This window comes from Scomber scombrus, chromosome 12, assembly GCF_963691925.1.
Source record: "Scomber scombrus chromosome 12, fScoSco1.1, whole genome shotgun sequence".
In the NCBI taxonomy this organism is placed as follows: Eukaryota; Metazoa; Chordata; class Actinopteri; order Scombriformes; family Scombridae; genus Scomber; species Scomber scombrus.
Window position 1 is genome coordinate 25793915 of NC_084981.1, and position 15000 is coordinate 25808914.

General features: G+C 38.6%; 1 protein-coding gene across 1 annotated transcript in view; it reads left to right on the forward strand.

Annotated features, from left to right (window-relative positions):
• The window catches only part of atrnl1a (attractin-like 1a), a 362787-nt gene that overhangs the window by 77184 nt on the left and 270603 nt on the right, over positions 1 to 15000 (forward strand). Inside the window, exons 11-14 of the mRNA XM_062429999.1 lie at positions 7042 to 7126; positions 9541 to 9752; positions 12693 to 12811; positions 14769 to 14901. Of these exons, the coding sequence (XP_062285983.1) occupies positions 7042 to 7126; positions 9541 to 9752; positions 12693 to 12811; positions 14769 to 14901 (549 nt within the window). The remainder of the gene's footprint in view (positions 1 to 7041; positions 7127 to 9540; positions 9753 to 12692; positions 12812 to 14768; positions 14902 to 15000) is intronic.

A 15000-nucleotide genomic window follows, 5' to 3' on the forward strand; every position in this document is an offset into this window, starting at 1 on the left:
CTTTCAGCCATTTTTTACTGCAAAAGTTCAAGTTGTTAAAAGTACTGAAGTCTTTACTCGGATACTAATTGGGAAGGTGTTCCACAACAACAACAACTACAGTCTAGTGGAGTGTTACAGTTTTTTTACTAATTGTTTAAACAGAAGTTGGGCACTGTGTAATAAAGAGACATTAACACAAAAATAAACACAAGTCAATAGATTATATTTCTTAATAATACTGGAGTGGTGGCAGAAATGAGATGTTTTATCATATTCTCCATGTCCGTTTCAGAATATCAATATCAGGTCAGCTGAGTCGGTGCCTCATTTTAAAAAGTTTTTAAAGACCCTCTTGTACAGACAGGCCTTTTTAAAATAATAATATGGTATAATTGCTGCTCTTTGTTGTTTATTTATTGTTTAATGTTTCATCTATTTATGCTTGATTATTATTTTTACTGTGTTTTGTGTATTTTATTCTCTCAATGTTACATTATGTGAAGCACCTTGTAACTTTAGTTTTGAAAGGTGCTATAGAAATAAAGTTCATTATTATTATTATTATTATTATTATTATTATTATTATTATTATTATTATTATTATTATTATTATTATTATTATATGTGTGTTGATAGAGTTGATGGAGTTGTTCCATTGTTGTGTTGCCTGAAACCAAATTTTGCCAAAAAATGAGAGATGAGATAGTTTGCGTTTGACAATCCCTGAATTAAAATAAAAAAATCTCGCCACTTTTTATAGTTTACAAGGTGTAATGAAACCTGCAATATGACAAAAACAGGTGGTTTAGATTGTGTCAGATCCTTTCAAACCAGATCCAAGTAGGGTAGGACTTTGTTAGAGCAGCTTTCGGTCTGTAAACTGTGTCTTTATCTAACTGTCTCAGCTCACTGGCTTATCTTTCATGAAGGACTGTTCTCAGTTCAGTTAGTGAGCTGGACTCAATGTTTGGCTACGCACTCTGAGCTCTGGTGAAGCACTAAATGATTCAGTGAATGAATATTTTGAATGAATCTTTTTATTAAACTGATTCAATACACTGAAAAGAGCTGCTTTGCTCATCACTAGGTGGCACAGCCCACCGAAAAAACTAATAGACAGCTTGAGAGCTTGTTTGTAAGATGTTGAGAGTCGTGATATATTGGAGGAGCAGACAGTGCCTGCCTCACAATCCTCCTCCTCCTCCCCCTCCTCTTCCTCCTCCTCCTCCTCCCGCCCTTCTTCATCAAGTCCTCCATTAGTGCAGATCAGATCAAACTGTCAATCAGCACAGCACGCCTGCCTGCTTCGATCTGGACTCACGTCTTCTCTCTCTGTCCCACCTTGCATTATTAACACAGATTTTCTCATATCCTGAGAGGAAATTAAAAATCTGTGTGAATGTGTGGGTCCCAGTGTGTGTGCGTGTGTTTTGTGGGTGATAAGTATTTGTAAAGCCTGCAGTTCTTTGGTGAACAGTTCTGCACTTCTAATATCAGGGTGGTTGGTTGAGGTGTGTGTGCTGCTTCAGTACAGCCAGAGGATGGGATCAAAAGTCACTGAAGCTTTAATTAATTATTTTATATTTAGTTAGACGTTCATTTATTAGCTTATAGTTGGAAGTTGGAGGTGAGCATCGGTAGGTTTTTGGATCTTATCGCTGCAACGGGTCTCGGCTTTTTGACTCACATGTTCAGATTACAACGTCCAAAACACGAGGTCACAGACAGTACAAGCTTAACGCCACTTCCTGGTACAGCAGGTGATTGTCATTATCTAATTAACCACAGCGCGTGAGGTCATGAGCCCAAAAATCCAACCAGTGTAAACACACCGCAGCAGAAAATTGAAAGCATACTGGTTTAAAGCATCCACACTGCCAGGGAGCAAATTCTGATGGATAAAATACTGAATTAAATACTTTTAAATACTAGTTAAATTAATTGAATTTAATATTTCAGGCATATACAAACAGTAAAAGTTAAATATATTGAAAATAATACCAGAATAAACCTTCAAATTTGATCATATTTGGTTTAAATGCAAATGTAAACCACTCATCAGATACTTTTAACTCCCAGATGTTTCTTGGTTGTGTACAATGATATAATCCAATAAACTATAATATTTTATGATTTTACAATAATAAAATAACATTGAGATTAAAAGGAAAATGTGTATTCTTTTAATAATGTGTGATATTGTGAAAACAAATAATTTGGATATAAAAATGTCTCTAAAAAGAGGAGTCATCTCATCTCATTACAACAACTAACTGTTTTAAAGGAAACAAAGTATTTTAGCTTTTGTGTGACTTTCCAGCAGTGCTGACACTTATTTTAGTGCAAGAGCCAACTCCCAGAGGTGAAATATATTTAAACTTTTAGCAGCACATGTGCCATATTCTTCAAATGTATTTTAGTTGTCACAACCAACCAACACAGCTGGAGCACCTGCAGAGGTGAGAACTATAGGTTATATTAAAGTACAGCTGACAAAACATCAGTGTCGGTGAAATATCTTGAAATAGATTCCGCATGTAAATCAAATCCCCAGACAAAATTTTTTTAACAGCAGCTGTGTAGAAACCAGCTGTTACATTAAGAGTAAATAATCTGCTCTATAGTCAAGTCAGTTTTATTTATATAGCATCAAATCATAACTGAAGCTATCTCTGGACACTTATATATATACAGCAGCTCTAGACCATGCTCTTTTTACAATATTATTTACAGACACCCAATATTTCCCCATGAGCTATCACTTGGCATCAGTAGTGAGAAAAACAGGAAGAAACCTCAAGCAGATCGGGGCTCTAGGTAGGCGACCATCTGCCTCGACCAGTTGGATTGAGAGACGGAATGAGAGGAAAGAAAGCAAAGCCCAATGCAAGTTCTATATAAAAATCTAATAAAATAATAATAGTTATAATAATAATAATAATAGTAATAATAGTTGTAGCAGTGGGAGATTCTGCAGATCTAGAGGCAGTAATACCTGCAGAAAGCAACATGAGGTGTGATGAGAAAGCACAAAACTACAGGAAAAAGAAGTTGCAGAGTTAGTAGCATGCATTAATAAGACATGAATGTGTGCAGATGGAGAGGGAAAGGAGGAAAGAGGAGCTCAGTGCATCGTGGGAACTTCTCCAGCAGTCTAGGCCTATATCGGCATAACTAGGAGCTGGTCCAAGGCAAGGCTGGCTGGCCCTAACTATAAGCTTTATCAGAAAGGAAAGTTTGAAGCTTACTTTTAAATGTAGAGAGGATTTCTGCCTCGTGGACCGAAACTGGAAGGTGGTTGCACAGGAGAGGAGCCTGATAGCTGAAGACTCTGCATCCCATTCTACTTTTGGAGGCTTTAAGCTCTCCTCTCTCCACCTCTGTCATAGCTGAATATTTGGCGGATTCAACAACTTAACTCTCACAAGATTTCAGACCAAGACTTCCCCTTGAGTGAGACTCGGTTAGACACAATAACAAACAGACTGGATTGAACCAAATCAGAATTGGTGTCACAATGAGAAGTTTTGGAGGACCTGCTCAAGAGTTTAGCAGCAGTATCTTGAACCACTTTTAAATGATCTATGGATGTTTTTGCCGAGGCAGATTAAAAAGGGAGTTACAATAGTCAAGATAGGATGATATAAAAGCATAATTTAACATTTCCATCTCTTCTTGAGACACAATGTACCTGAGCTTTTCAATGTGTCTCAGCTGGAAAAAACGAGTGAATCAGACAACTGACATATTGGTCGAGAGTCAGAGTCTGGTCCATTGTTACACCTAAATTAAACCCAGGTAAGAGACCCAAGACGGGGGACAAGACTAGGGGAGCTGGCAGAAATAAGGACTTTTGTTTTGTCTACATTAAGCTGTAATACATTATTGTACATACAGTATTTTATAGCATCTACATGGCTATTTAAAATTTACTTTTCATTTTTTGCGATTCAAAAGTGATGTATAATTGAATATCATCTGCATAGCGATGTGTACAAAGTTTTTATGGTTACACCACTTTTTTGCCATTTTTGCCACAATCCTTTCATATATTCTCTCAAAATGGATTAAAAGCGGAAATGTGATGCTGGGTCCACAAAAAAAGAATGTATGCAAGTTATTCATACGTTTATTTTCACATTTTAACCCCTTTAAATATGACTAAACCACACGGATTCATTGACCCATTTACTTTAACCATTTGCAGGACTCTATTGCATGAAGGTCTGACATGTCGCTAACCATCAGCTATGTACATTGGAGGCAAATGGCAAAAAACAAACACCCATACCAATTATTTTCTCTAAGACGTGTTTCATCGCAAGTGCATCAGCTCACAGCTTCTCTTTCTCTCTGTATGTCGTCTACAGTTTGCAACGGGCATCATTTGCACTGATTATTGATGCTATACTTCAATCTTGTGTAGTAATTTTGCAGCATGAATGGGAATCTTTGGGGCTACTGCATTACATTCCCTAACCTAATAAACCTGATTAGCAATTTTAAGCTTTAATTTTAAGCATTTAAGCTCATGTTTAGGGCAAATGTTCAACCTAAGGAGCCTATGTTTCTACAGGCAGCCTGAAATTAAGTGAAGCCTGTGAGGCTGAGCTGAGGGACCAAACCCAACTTGCGCTACAGTAGTACCAGGTTTCATTTCTGCTCCATCGTATCACCGTCACTCGTTGGCTTGTTAATATGTCCGACCTTTAACCCCTGCTGGTGATGAGCTCATTGTTCGAGGTACTGATTAGAACGACCCTCATCCTCTCACCGTGTCCTCTGCCGCACCCCTCGCTCTTAAACAAGTGCTCCCAATTAGCACACCGCTTAACGAGGTCGTTAGCAACCTGGCGTCCCAAACTCTACTCGCTCCCCGCTTACGTTCGGGGAGGACTCATCTGGTTAAATGGCACATTTACATCAACATATACACAAACTGACACATACACACACACACACACACTCTCACACGGGGTAATTTCCATATTAATATAATGCGAGCACGTAGGGGTCATTAAAACATCAGAGAGTTGTTAAATCTAAATAGTAAAATACACAGAGCTGATAGTTTGAGAGAGACGGAGAGAAAGAGAGAGAGAAGGGGAGGGGGGGGGGGGGGGGCGTACACTTTATGATGATATTTGGTGGTATGAATGGTTTTATGAAGTCATCTCACAGATTATCTTCCCTATCTTCTCCATATCACCAGAATTTGATATGAAAAGGTTAGGATAATGAGTTCTTATCCTCCGTGATGAAATTAGGGGAGGGGGTTGAACTGTGGGTCACCCTTCCTCTTTTCATTCCTTCTCGCACGCAATAACCTAAGTACTGCTTATTCCAACAACAAAAAAAAGGGAGAACTTGGAGGACTGGTGTCTCTCATCACTTTATTATCGTTTATAACTGCATGCCAAAATAATACGACAAAGCACTCATGGGCAACTCCAAGTCTATGAACATGTTTTGTCATATTGGTTGTGGAAGAACTTGACTAGTCTGAGCAGAACCATAATCTCAACCCAGTCCAACACCTTTCAGATGAACTGGAATGCCAATTATCTCCTAATATTGGTTTTGGATGTCTTTAATGTTCTTGTGGCTGAATGGGAGCAAATCCCTGCAGGCCGGTTCCAACATCTTGTGAAGAACCTGAAACCAGAAGAGTTGAGGCTGTTCTGGTATCATCTTTTGCCAGACTCTCGTGTTTCTATATAAATGATTTATAATATCATTGATTCTCAGATTGTTCACAGAGCACCATTAGATAGGTGGTCTAGATAGAAATTTATTGTCATTGTTAAAAACAAAATAAATAAATCGAATAAAATCAGTGCAAATCAAGTGCAGCAGTCAGTGTGTTGCATTATCGGGTCAAAATCTTTAATCATCCAATACTTTTATTGGTTTATGACCAAATACCTGCAAAACCTTATGGATGAACTGGAATGCCGACTATCTCCTAACATCAGTTTTGGAGGCTCGGGTTATTGCATAGACTGTATATAAAATGGACGTAACATCCGTGACGTGGTTTGTGGACTGCTGCTTGGAAGCGAATAGTTTCGGATCTGGGCAGCGCCATCTTGAAAATTTCCGGTGCATGCTGGGTAAAAAAAACAACACGGATTCTACTTATATGGGCGTTCAGGAGGGGCATGAGGCGCCCTCCTGAACCTGTGAACCAATCAACCTGTCAATCACAACGTAGCCACGCCCTAATGCATACCCTGCTTTATTGTCAAATATAAAATCAGGGAGGCCAAAATTTCACAAATGAACATCATACTGCATTGAAGAAGGCTTTAAACTAGCGATTGAGACCATAAACACATTTTGAAAACGTTTACTGAGGTTAGAAATCAAGTGAGAAGTTGGTGAATTCTCCATTGACTTGTATAGAGACGGAAGTCCTTTTGACACCAAAACGGTCGCCCCCTGGTGGCCTTTTGATAGAATGCAGTTTTAAGTTACTTCCGTGTTGGCATCATTTCAGAGGAACGGAACTCCCCGCCTGGGTTATTGCGGTAAAAGTTTGCCAGACAATCTGTAATAACGTTGATTTTCAGATGTTTCAATAACGACTATCATTAGGTCAAAATTTAAATATCTGTGAAACCAATTAGACTCTTGTTTGTTTGTTTTATCAGCAAAATTAACACACTATTGCAATTGTAAACATGGTGTACATTATACTTGCTAAACATCAGCGTGTTAACATTTAACATTTAGCTCAAAGCTCCTTGCGTGCCTTAACAATCTGATTTTTAGTAGTCTTGTCCTGATTTAAAGTGGTCAGTCTTGATATAGGTACCGTCAATAAAAGAAAATAAAGACCTCAATAGAAAAAAAACCCAATGGAGTCACCTCTGCCCTATCCATTATTGACTTCCATTATTGGAACACCTTGGAATTTATAATCACCTACTGAATGAATGGAAGCCGGTCAGAGACGCTGCATCCAGTCCTCTGTTGTTTTTAAAATTCATTTCTGGCAGGAACGCTTATAAAACTATAGAAAGTAACACGTGTGTATTTGTATGTGTTTGTCCTCAGCTTGTGATGATTGGACTGTCCTTCCCAGACCAGGGCTGCACCGAGACGTCAACCGCTTTGGACACTCTGCCGTGGTTAGCAACGGGTGAGTTCCTCCTCTCCACGCTAGTTTACAACACTTTACTGCAACCTGAATCTGCTGGAGATTAATTATCTTGCTTAAGGACACTGGAGCAGTGTACTACTGCAACACTGACACTAAGCTACCTGCCTGCTCAATTACATTTACCGGCTATGCATGATGCATTTTTTCTTGGTACATTTTTACATTTCCAAGCTTTCCGAGTCTCCTTTTTTCTCTACATTTCCCCTCCACAACAAACCAGGTTGTGTTTTTGTTGTGTAGATAGTTTATGGATTGATCTCTTTAACTTTATGTTATATTTGGTTTCAGTTTACTCTTCTTTCGTCATTCCCTCTCTGCCTTCTGTTGGCTTTTCTGATGCTCCTCACTTGCTTGGAAACTTTTCCCTCTTCCAACCTCTTATGTGTCTATATGTGGATGTTTTTACTGCTTCACTCTCACAGGAACTTTCTTAACACCTTCTATGTATAGTTACTGTGTTTATGTGAACTATGTACCACATCCAGACCGTCAGCTGTGGTCTGAGAAAATGTGAGTGTGGTTTTTGAAGTGGTTACCTGGGAGGTCTTCTAATGGAAAAAAGAGAATGAAGCACTTTTTGTTGAATGCACCATGGATGTTCTTTTTCAGTACTTAATTTTTTTTTTTAGCCTAATGAAAAAGTAACCAAATATAAATGACCTCATGACACATAGGGATGCTACAAGGAAGGTTCATTACAGACACCTTTAAATCCCGTCTGAAAACGCACCTATTCAGAGTGGCATACTAGTCACATTCATATTCATTATTTATCTTTGCACTAAATTTTACCTGATTTATAATGTTTGATGTACTGTTGTTGTGTTATATCTGCCTTGTAAGGAGTCCTTGAGTGCTTTGAAAGGTGCCTTTAAATAAAATGCATTATTATTACAGTGGAGGATGTTTTGCACCAAGCAATCAAATAGATGAGATAGAAGAGATCCGAAAATAACTTTTCCTTTATCAGGAATGGTCAGAATCACTGTTATTATCAGCGACCGTAATTGACAATATAAATATAAAATATAATGCTTTTATTCTGCTGACAATTTTTTGGTTTTATATGTGTGTGATTTTGCTTTGTTCTCATATTTTGAAACACAAGTTTTTTTTAAGTAGTTCAAGCTCCTTTTGTGTCATTTAACCTTTGTGTCGGCCTACTGGGTCAAATTGACCCCGTCTGTTTTGACTGTTCCTTCTTTCCTCCCTTCCTCCCTTCCTTCCTTCCTTCCTTCCTTTCTTCCTTCCTTCCTTCTTTCCTCCCTCCCTCCTTCCTTCCTTCTTTCCTCCCTCCCTCCTACCTTCCTTCCTTCCTTACCTCCTTCCTCCCTTCCTTCCTCCTTTCCTTCCTTCTTCCCCCCTTCCTTCCTTCCTTCCTTCCTTCCTTCCTTCCTTCCTTCCTTCCTTCCTTCTTTCCTTCCTTCCTTCATTCCTTCCCTCCCTCCTTCCTTCTTTCCTCCCTCCTTCCTTCCTTCCTTCCTTCCTTCCTTCCTTCCTTCTTTCCTCCCTCCCTCCTACCTTCCTTCCTTCCTTGCCTCCTTCCTCCCTTCCTCCCTTCCTTCATCCTTTCCTTCCTTCTTCCCCCCTTCCATCCTTCCTTCCTTCTTCCTCCCTTCCTCCCTTTCTTCCTCCCTTCCTTCCTCCTTTCCTTCCTTCTTTCTCCTTTCCATCCTCCATTCCTTCCTTCCTTGACTCGAGGACAACAGGAGGGTTAATGAATATGCATTTATTAGATAATAATATACCAGTCAACCGTTTAGATACATCTTTCAATTCACTTTGATAAGAAAATGTGTCCAAATCATTTACTGGTACTGTATATTGCGTGAGAAATTTTGTGTTGGACATTTACACCAAAATATCCTAAATTAAAGGTGAATAAATTAATAATATTATTATTTTACACATGGTGTTTTATTATTCATAACTGCATGGTCCAGAGTGGATTATCCTTCTTAAACCACTGACAGAATTGACCAAGATGTAAACAACACACACTCAAACATAGAAAAAGTTTGCAGTGAGAGCTCCATCATTATACAAAGCGACTTATGGATGAACTCAGAAATAACAGTCTGACCCTTTAACACCATTTACCCATCAAAAAGTCAGCTTTGAACTCAAAAATGTCAGCTTTTAACTTCAAAAAAATCCAGCTTCAAACCACTTCTTCCTACAGTTTTTTTCTCTCTCCCTCAAACCAAAGTTCAGGTTTATATTTGAAAGGTTATCCTGCTTTCTCAACACGTCTTCATCTGTCTTCATGTCCGCAGGCGCTTCTTGTCTCTCTGAGTCTCGTACGTAATCTTGTAACATCTGCTGCGTCTCATCCTTCCACAGGTCTCTGCTGCCTCTGTGAATCTATGTAACGCTTTCTCTATCTTCTTCAGCTCTATGTACATTTTTGGTGGCTTTTCCGGTCTCCTTCTGAACGATGTGCTGGCCTACACTCCTCCGTCCTGCAAGGCCTTCTCTGACCCAGATCTGTGCGCTGCTTCTGGGCCGGGCCTCCGCTGCCACTGGGTCAAAAGTGGATGTGTCCCCTGGCAGCCGAAACCACCCAACCAAACTTCCCCCGCTCCTCTCTGCCCTCCGCGGCCTGGTATGTTAAAACTGAGTCCTATTTGCCTTGCTAATTCTCTGTCATTCATCCCTGTCTGCTGCTTACTTTCTTTCCTTTTAGTCCTAAATATTTTCCCTGACATGTCAACATATTTTACCCTGAAATGCACAGCACGATCACACAAAAGAGTCGCTCCCAAAAGACCAATTTTTTCATGAGAATAATAATTATTCCAAAGGATCTGGCTTCTGAAGTTTGTTTGCATACCATAATTATGGGAACAGAAGGTCAGTGCTGCAACAATTACCTCATTTTAAAGTAATTAGGACCGGTCCATGCTCCCCCCCCCCCTTTCTTCTTCTATCTGTCTCTGCCAGATGTAGATGCAGTAGCTTTTCCAGGTTTTCAGCTTCAGGCTGCTCGCTGTAGATTTAAAAAAGAAAGTAGTCATGATAGCGGTCATACTGTCAGATTTAAGTAGAACAAGAGTACAGATGGATTGCCTCAAAGGAGCATACTAATGGTTCTGCAACTGTTGTAAGCATCCATTAGTTTATATTCATTCATGTGCAATATAAAATTCAATTAATGCATACTTGAGACTTGCTTTTGTTGTGTAATTCATCATTATGAATGCCACGACTGCATTATTAGTATGAGATAATAAAGGGAGAATCAATCTACTGTTAAACTGCATCATAAAGATTATGTAACAACAATTTACAGAAGAACAACTGAAGTTTTTGCAGTAGAAACATACACTCAAAACTATATGAATTGGTTGGTAAATGGCTTTCAAAACTGTCATAATACAGATGTGGTCCTTTTAGAAGCTTGATGTGTTTCTGATGGATTAACATCTCGGATCAGTGTTGAGTCTGTGCTGTAATCTCACACGTATGTTTACTCTGCAAATGACAGAATAGCATGTTTAAATAGTCAGAGTAAATAAAGTTGCATGACATGAATGTTCTCTCTCCATGTAAACACCTGTAAATTACAACCAAACATGGTAATTCTGTGTTAGTTTACACTTCATGAACGTAGTACTTGCTTGCATATGGCCGCCACATGACTCTGGAATCAGTTTCCTCATATTTTGGAGAAGAAAAAGTACCAGATGGACATTACTAAGCTGCTCATGATTTAATTCAGACTGATGTAAACTGACTTTTTTTCACCTTTGCTAATCTAGAATTCGATACATTTATTAGATTAGATCAGAAGTCACGTATTTGAAACCGACAGCTGATTACGATTGTTGGCGATAGATCAGTGCACTTCTGCTTAGAGCTGAAATCCCAACAGATGAATAAATACTTTCAAGTACAGCAGCAGCAAAGAAACATTTACCGTAAAAACTGGTGTATAAGACGCACCTTTAACCTTTAATGCGATTTATTTACATTTAAAAGTGGGGTGCGTCTTATACACCAGTGTGTCCTATACAGCAGTAAAGGGATCATAGGTATGTAAAAGGCCGTCCACACTAAGAATGATAACTATAACTATAAAGATAATGATGTGAGCATCTACACTTATGAACTATAACGTCCTGTAAACAGCGGTGTCAGGCACGCATGCTGTATGTTGTACGGAAAAAAAGAAAAATTAAACCAGGCAGGTTCACTGGCTGGTGCTGATTCAGTGTGTTGATCAGAAGTATTTCAGACTCTAGTTCGGCACAGCAGCAGAGTTTAAAAGTCTGTGTTTATAAATGAGTAGCTACTGGTGCATTCAAATAAACCAGTCTTTAGTAGAAAAGTGTTTTTCCCAGAATGAGACCTCCCAAAATAGACTGCGACTTATACCCCAGTTTTTACATACTTGTATAAGAGGGTTTACTATGACATCTGCAAGCTGATGAGCATTAAATGTGGACTTGTTGAAGGGATCAAACGTTATGTTTTCCCCAATATGCAGTTTTCACTAACTTAATATCTGCTACAGACAGTATTTGGATGGCAGAAAATTAAATTCCATGAGTTATCAATGTTATCAATGAAATCAGTCCTGGTTTTGTATGTAATATCTTTTAAAAGCCTAACTAGGGAGATGGGAACTACTGATAGCTCTATATGCAGAACATTAGTTACTGCAGCTGGTTTGTAACAAGCTGTAGTTGTACTATGTTCATTTGCATTGTTCGTAACAAATAAACTCAATAAATAAATACATAAATAAAATATAAACTCGGTGTGAACTTACACTTTATTTAAGGAGTTGCACATTCATGTTGCAATAAAACCGTAACATCCATAGACACATACTCCATGCACTCAGTTAACATGCTTTTTTCCTCCATATCTTACTGTCATTACTTTTTGTACTATTATACAAAAACATTACAACACAAAACATTATAACATAGACGTCAATTGTTGTCCAAAAACTATTCTTAATATGTCAATGAGCCACACTGTTGCACTGGGTGACATGTTCCTTCATCACAAAGATTATAGTCACAATGAATGTCAACGAATGGCTCCAAAGTTTAATAGCAGCAATCATGTTTTCAGTCTCCAGAGAGTAGTTCTGTGTAAGGCAGGCGTGCATGTTGCTGTGCTACACATCACAACCTCTTCACTTTTTATGACATGGTAGATTTCTCAAAGAGAGTCAAGAGGTTGTGATATGCTTTCCTGCACATGCTCAGTGGAGTCCGCCTTACACAGAACTACTCTCTGGAGACTCTAAACATGATCGCCGTTATTAGTCTTTGGAGCCGTTTCTAAACAAACTAACGTGAGTAAACTATTCATGATGAAGGAACATGTTATTATGTGCAGCTGTGTGGCTTCACTGATGAGTTTTTAATAGTTTTTGAACAACATATATATATCAGGCTTTGAATACACACATAATACTTGTAAGTAGATCAATTAATTGTTGCTTTGGCTCCAACATGAGATTCATTGACAATAAATAAATGAGTCAATAAATAAATAATGTGTGTTTTGTGTCTGTTTCTCCCTCCAGACAGTACAGACGAGCAGTGTTTCAGGTTCTCAGACTGTGCGAGCTGCACCGCCAACACTCGCGGCTGTCAGTGGTGCGAGGACCGAAAGTGTATCTCCACCTCCAGTAACTGCACAGTGGTGAGTCTTAACACCTGTCAGCAATAAAAACAAGTTATCAAAAAAGCTCCATAAGCAGCATTTAGAGGTATATACGCTGCGATATAGGTGGTTTGTGATCTACAGTACTTTATCTCAATGAAATATTTAAGATTTGATATAAAGGTATATGTGATTTATATGAATAACTTTGGCTCAGTGAGTATTTATTCTTCTTTTGCTCATTGTGTTCTCTCTGTCTCTTTCTCTGTTTTTTACTCCCGACCCTGCTTTCTCTGTCTTTCTTTGTATGTGTGTCTGCATGTTGCTTTTATCTATCTGTGTGCTTGGCTGGGTTTAAATATGAATGTTTGAATGAATCTGAATCTGAATCTATGTGTGTGTGTGTGTGTGTGTGTAGTTGACTCTGGAGCTGGCCCAGCAGCATGGCGGCGCTATGTCTCTGTCTCCCCCTCCATCCATGTTGTCTGAACATCAGCTGAGCTTGTGGAAGCACGGAGCCAGAAGGAGGGGACATGTGTGTATTATTTGACACTTGACACTTCTTGTTAGGCTGCAGGTCAGCTTGCATCAGGCAGCGGTCAGACTTCGGAGCAGCCTCGTAGGTTATATGGAAATTGAGGTGAAAGTGAATCTAAATTCACAGACAATTAGGTCCTGTTTTCTTTTCTTACCACCTTTACTTGACCTCAAGAAAACCACAGTGCAAGGAAAAACTTGCCCGGCCATGTTAAGTGATGTTAAAATCTATTTTCACAAAATTCAGCATTCAATCTCTATTTATGGGCAGGGAAAGATCTGTTATGCTGGTATTCAAATGATTATCTTTATAAAACTACAAAGCCATCTTGGAGTGTTTGCCTCTGAATTTATTACAATGTGTAATTACAATTTTTAATATACAATTGCAAAATTTGGAAGGATTTACTTAGAGCCCGACCGATATATCAGTCAGCCGATATTATTAGCCGATATTGGCGTATCACAGATTTATTGTATCAGCATATATGTTGTCTGATATGTGCCGATATATAATTACTCCCTTTTTATAATTATTAAATTGCCAGTGAAGGATGTGGTTATCATTTTTGATAACCACATTTGAGGTATCATTATAAAAAATAGTGTTAATGTACATATTTAGTATGCATAAGATTACCGGCTGATATATTGATATCAGAATTGTTTTACTCTCTAATATCGGTATCGGCATCAGCTCCAAATATCCAGTATCAGTCGGGCCCTTGTTTTAAGTTTCATTAAAGTAAGTGCAGTAGTTCTTGAGAAAATGGTTACAATTTTTTACAAATTTCCCCATAATGGGACTAATAAAAGACGGATTATTTTATTGTATCTTAAAAGCTAAGCTCTTGTTCATTAGTCCATTGTTTAATTTCCCATTTAATTCTATTGAAATCAGCAATCTGAATTTTTTTTATAGTCTTCTATTCACAAAGAAACAGTCGGAAGAAGTAAAGGAACAAAATGAACCAAAAAAATAAAATAAAATAAAAACCACAACTTTCATATCACTTACATATCAACATATCAAGTCAGTTTAGCTTTTAAAACAATATAGGTCATTCCAATGTTTCTATATATTAAAAAATCTGTCTCCTGATGAGAACCAGCAGGTTCATCATGTTCCTCTTTGATTTGAGTAAAGTTGTAATATAAAACATTTGTCATGCTGTGGTGTGACAGGCATAAAAGCATAAAGAGTAAACACGACTTCAATAAAAAAGTCCATGTCAGCATAATGTGTTCCTCATATTGATTTCTCTTCTCACTCTGCATGTTGTGTTCGGCTGTTTGATTTGCTCAACCATCACACTTTCATTCATCTCCAGCTTTTGCTGCACATTGTATTGATTCCTACCAAGTTTATTGCACTTACTGTAGAAGAAGGCTCTGACGATGAAGTTTAAATGGACTCATATTGTTTTTTTTTTTTATCTCTCTCTCCGTGTGCATGAAGTCGGTGAGAGACTCGTCCAGGTGTAAACGCAGAGAGGAGCAGGAGTGTTTCAGACTGGCTAACTGCAGGAGCTGCTCCCTCAATGTCAACTGTCAGTGGGAGGCGCAGCAGCAGGAGTGTCAAGCACTGCCTGGTGAGGACGCACATAGACAGACACACACACACACGCACACACACACGCACACAGACACACACGCACGCACACACACACACACGCGCGCGCACGCACACA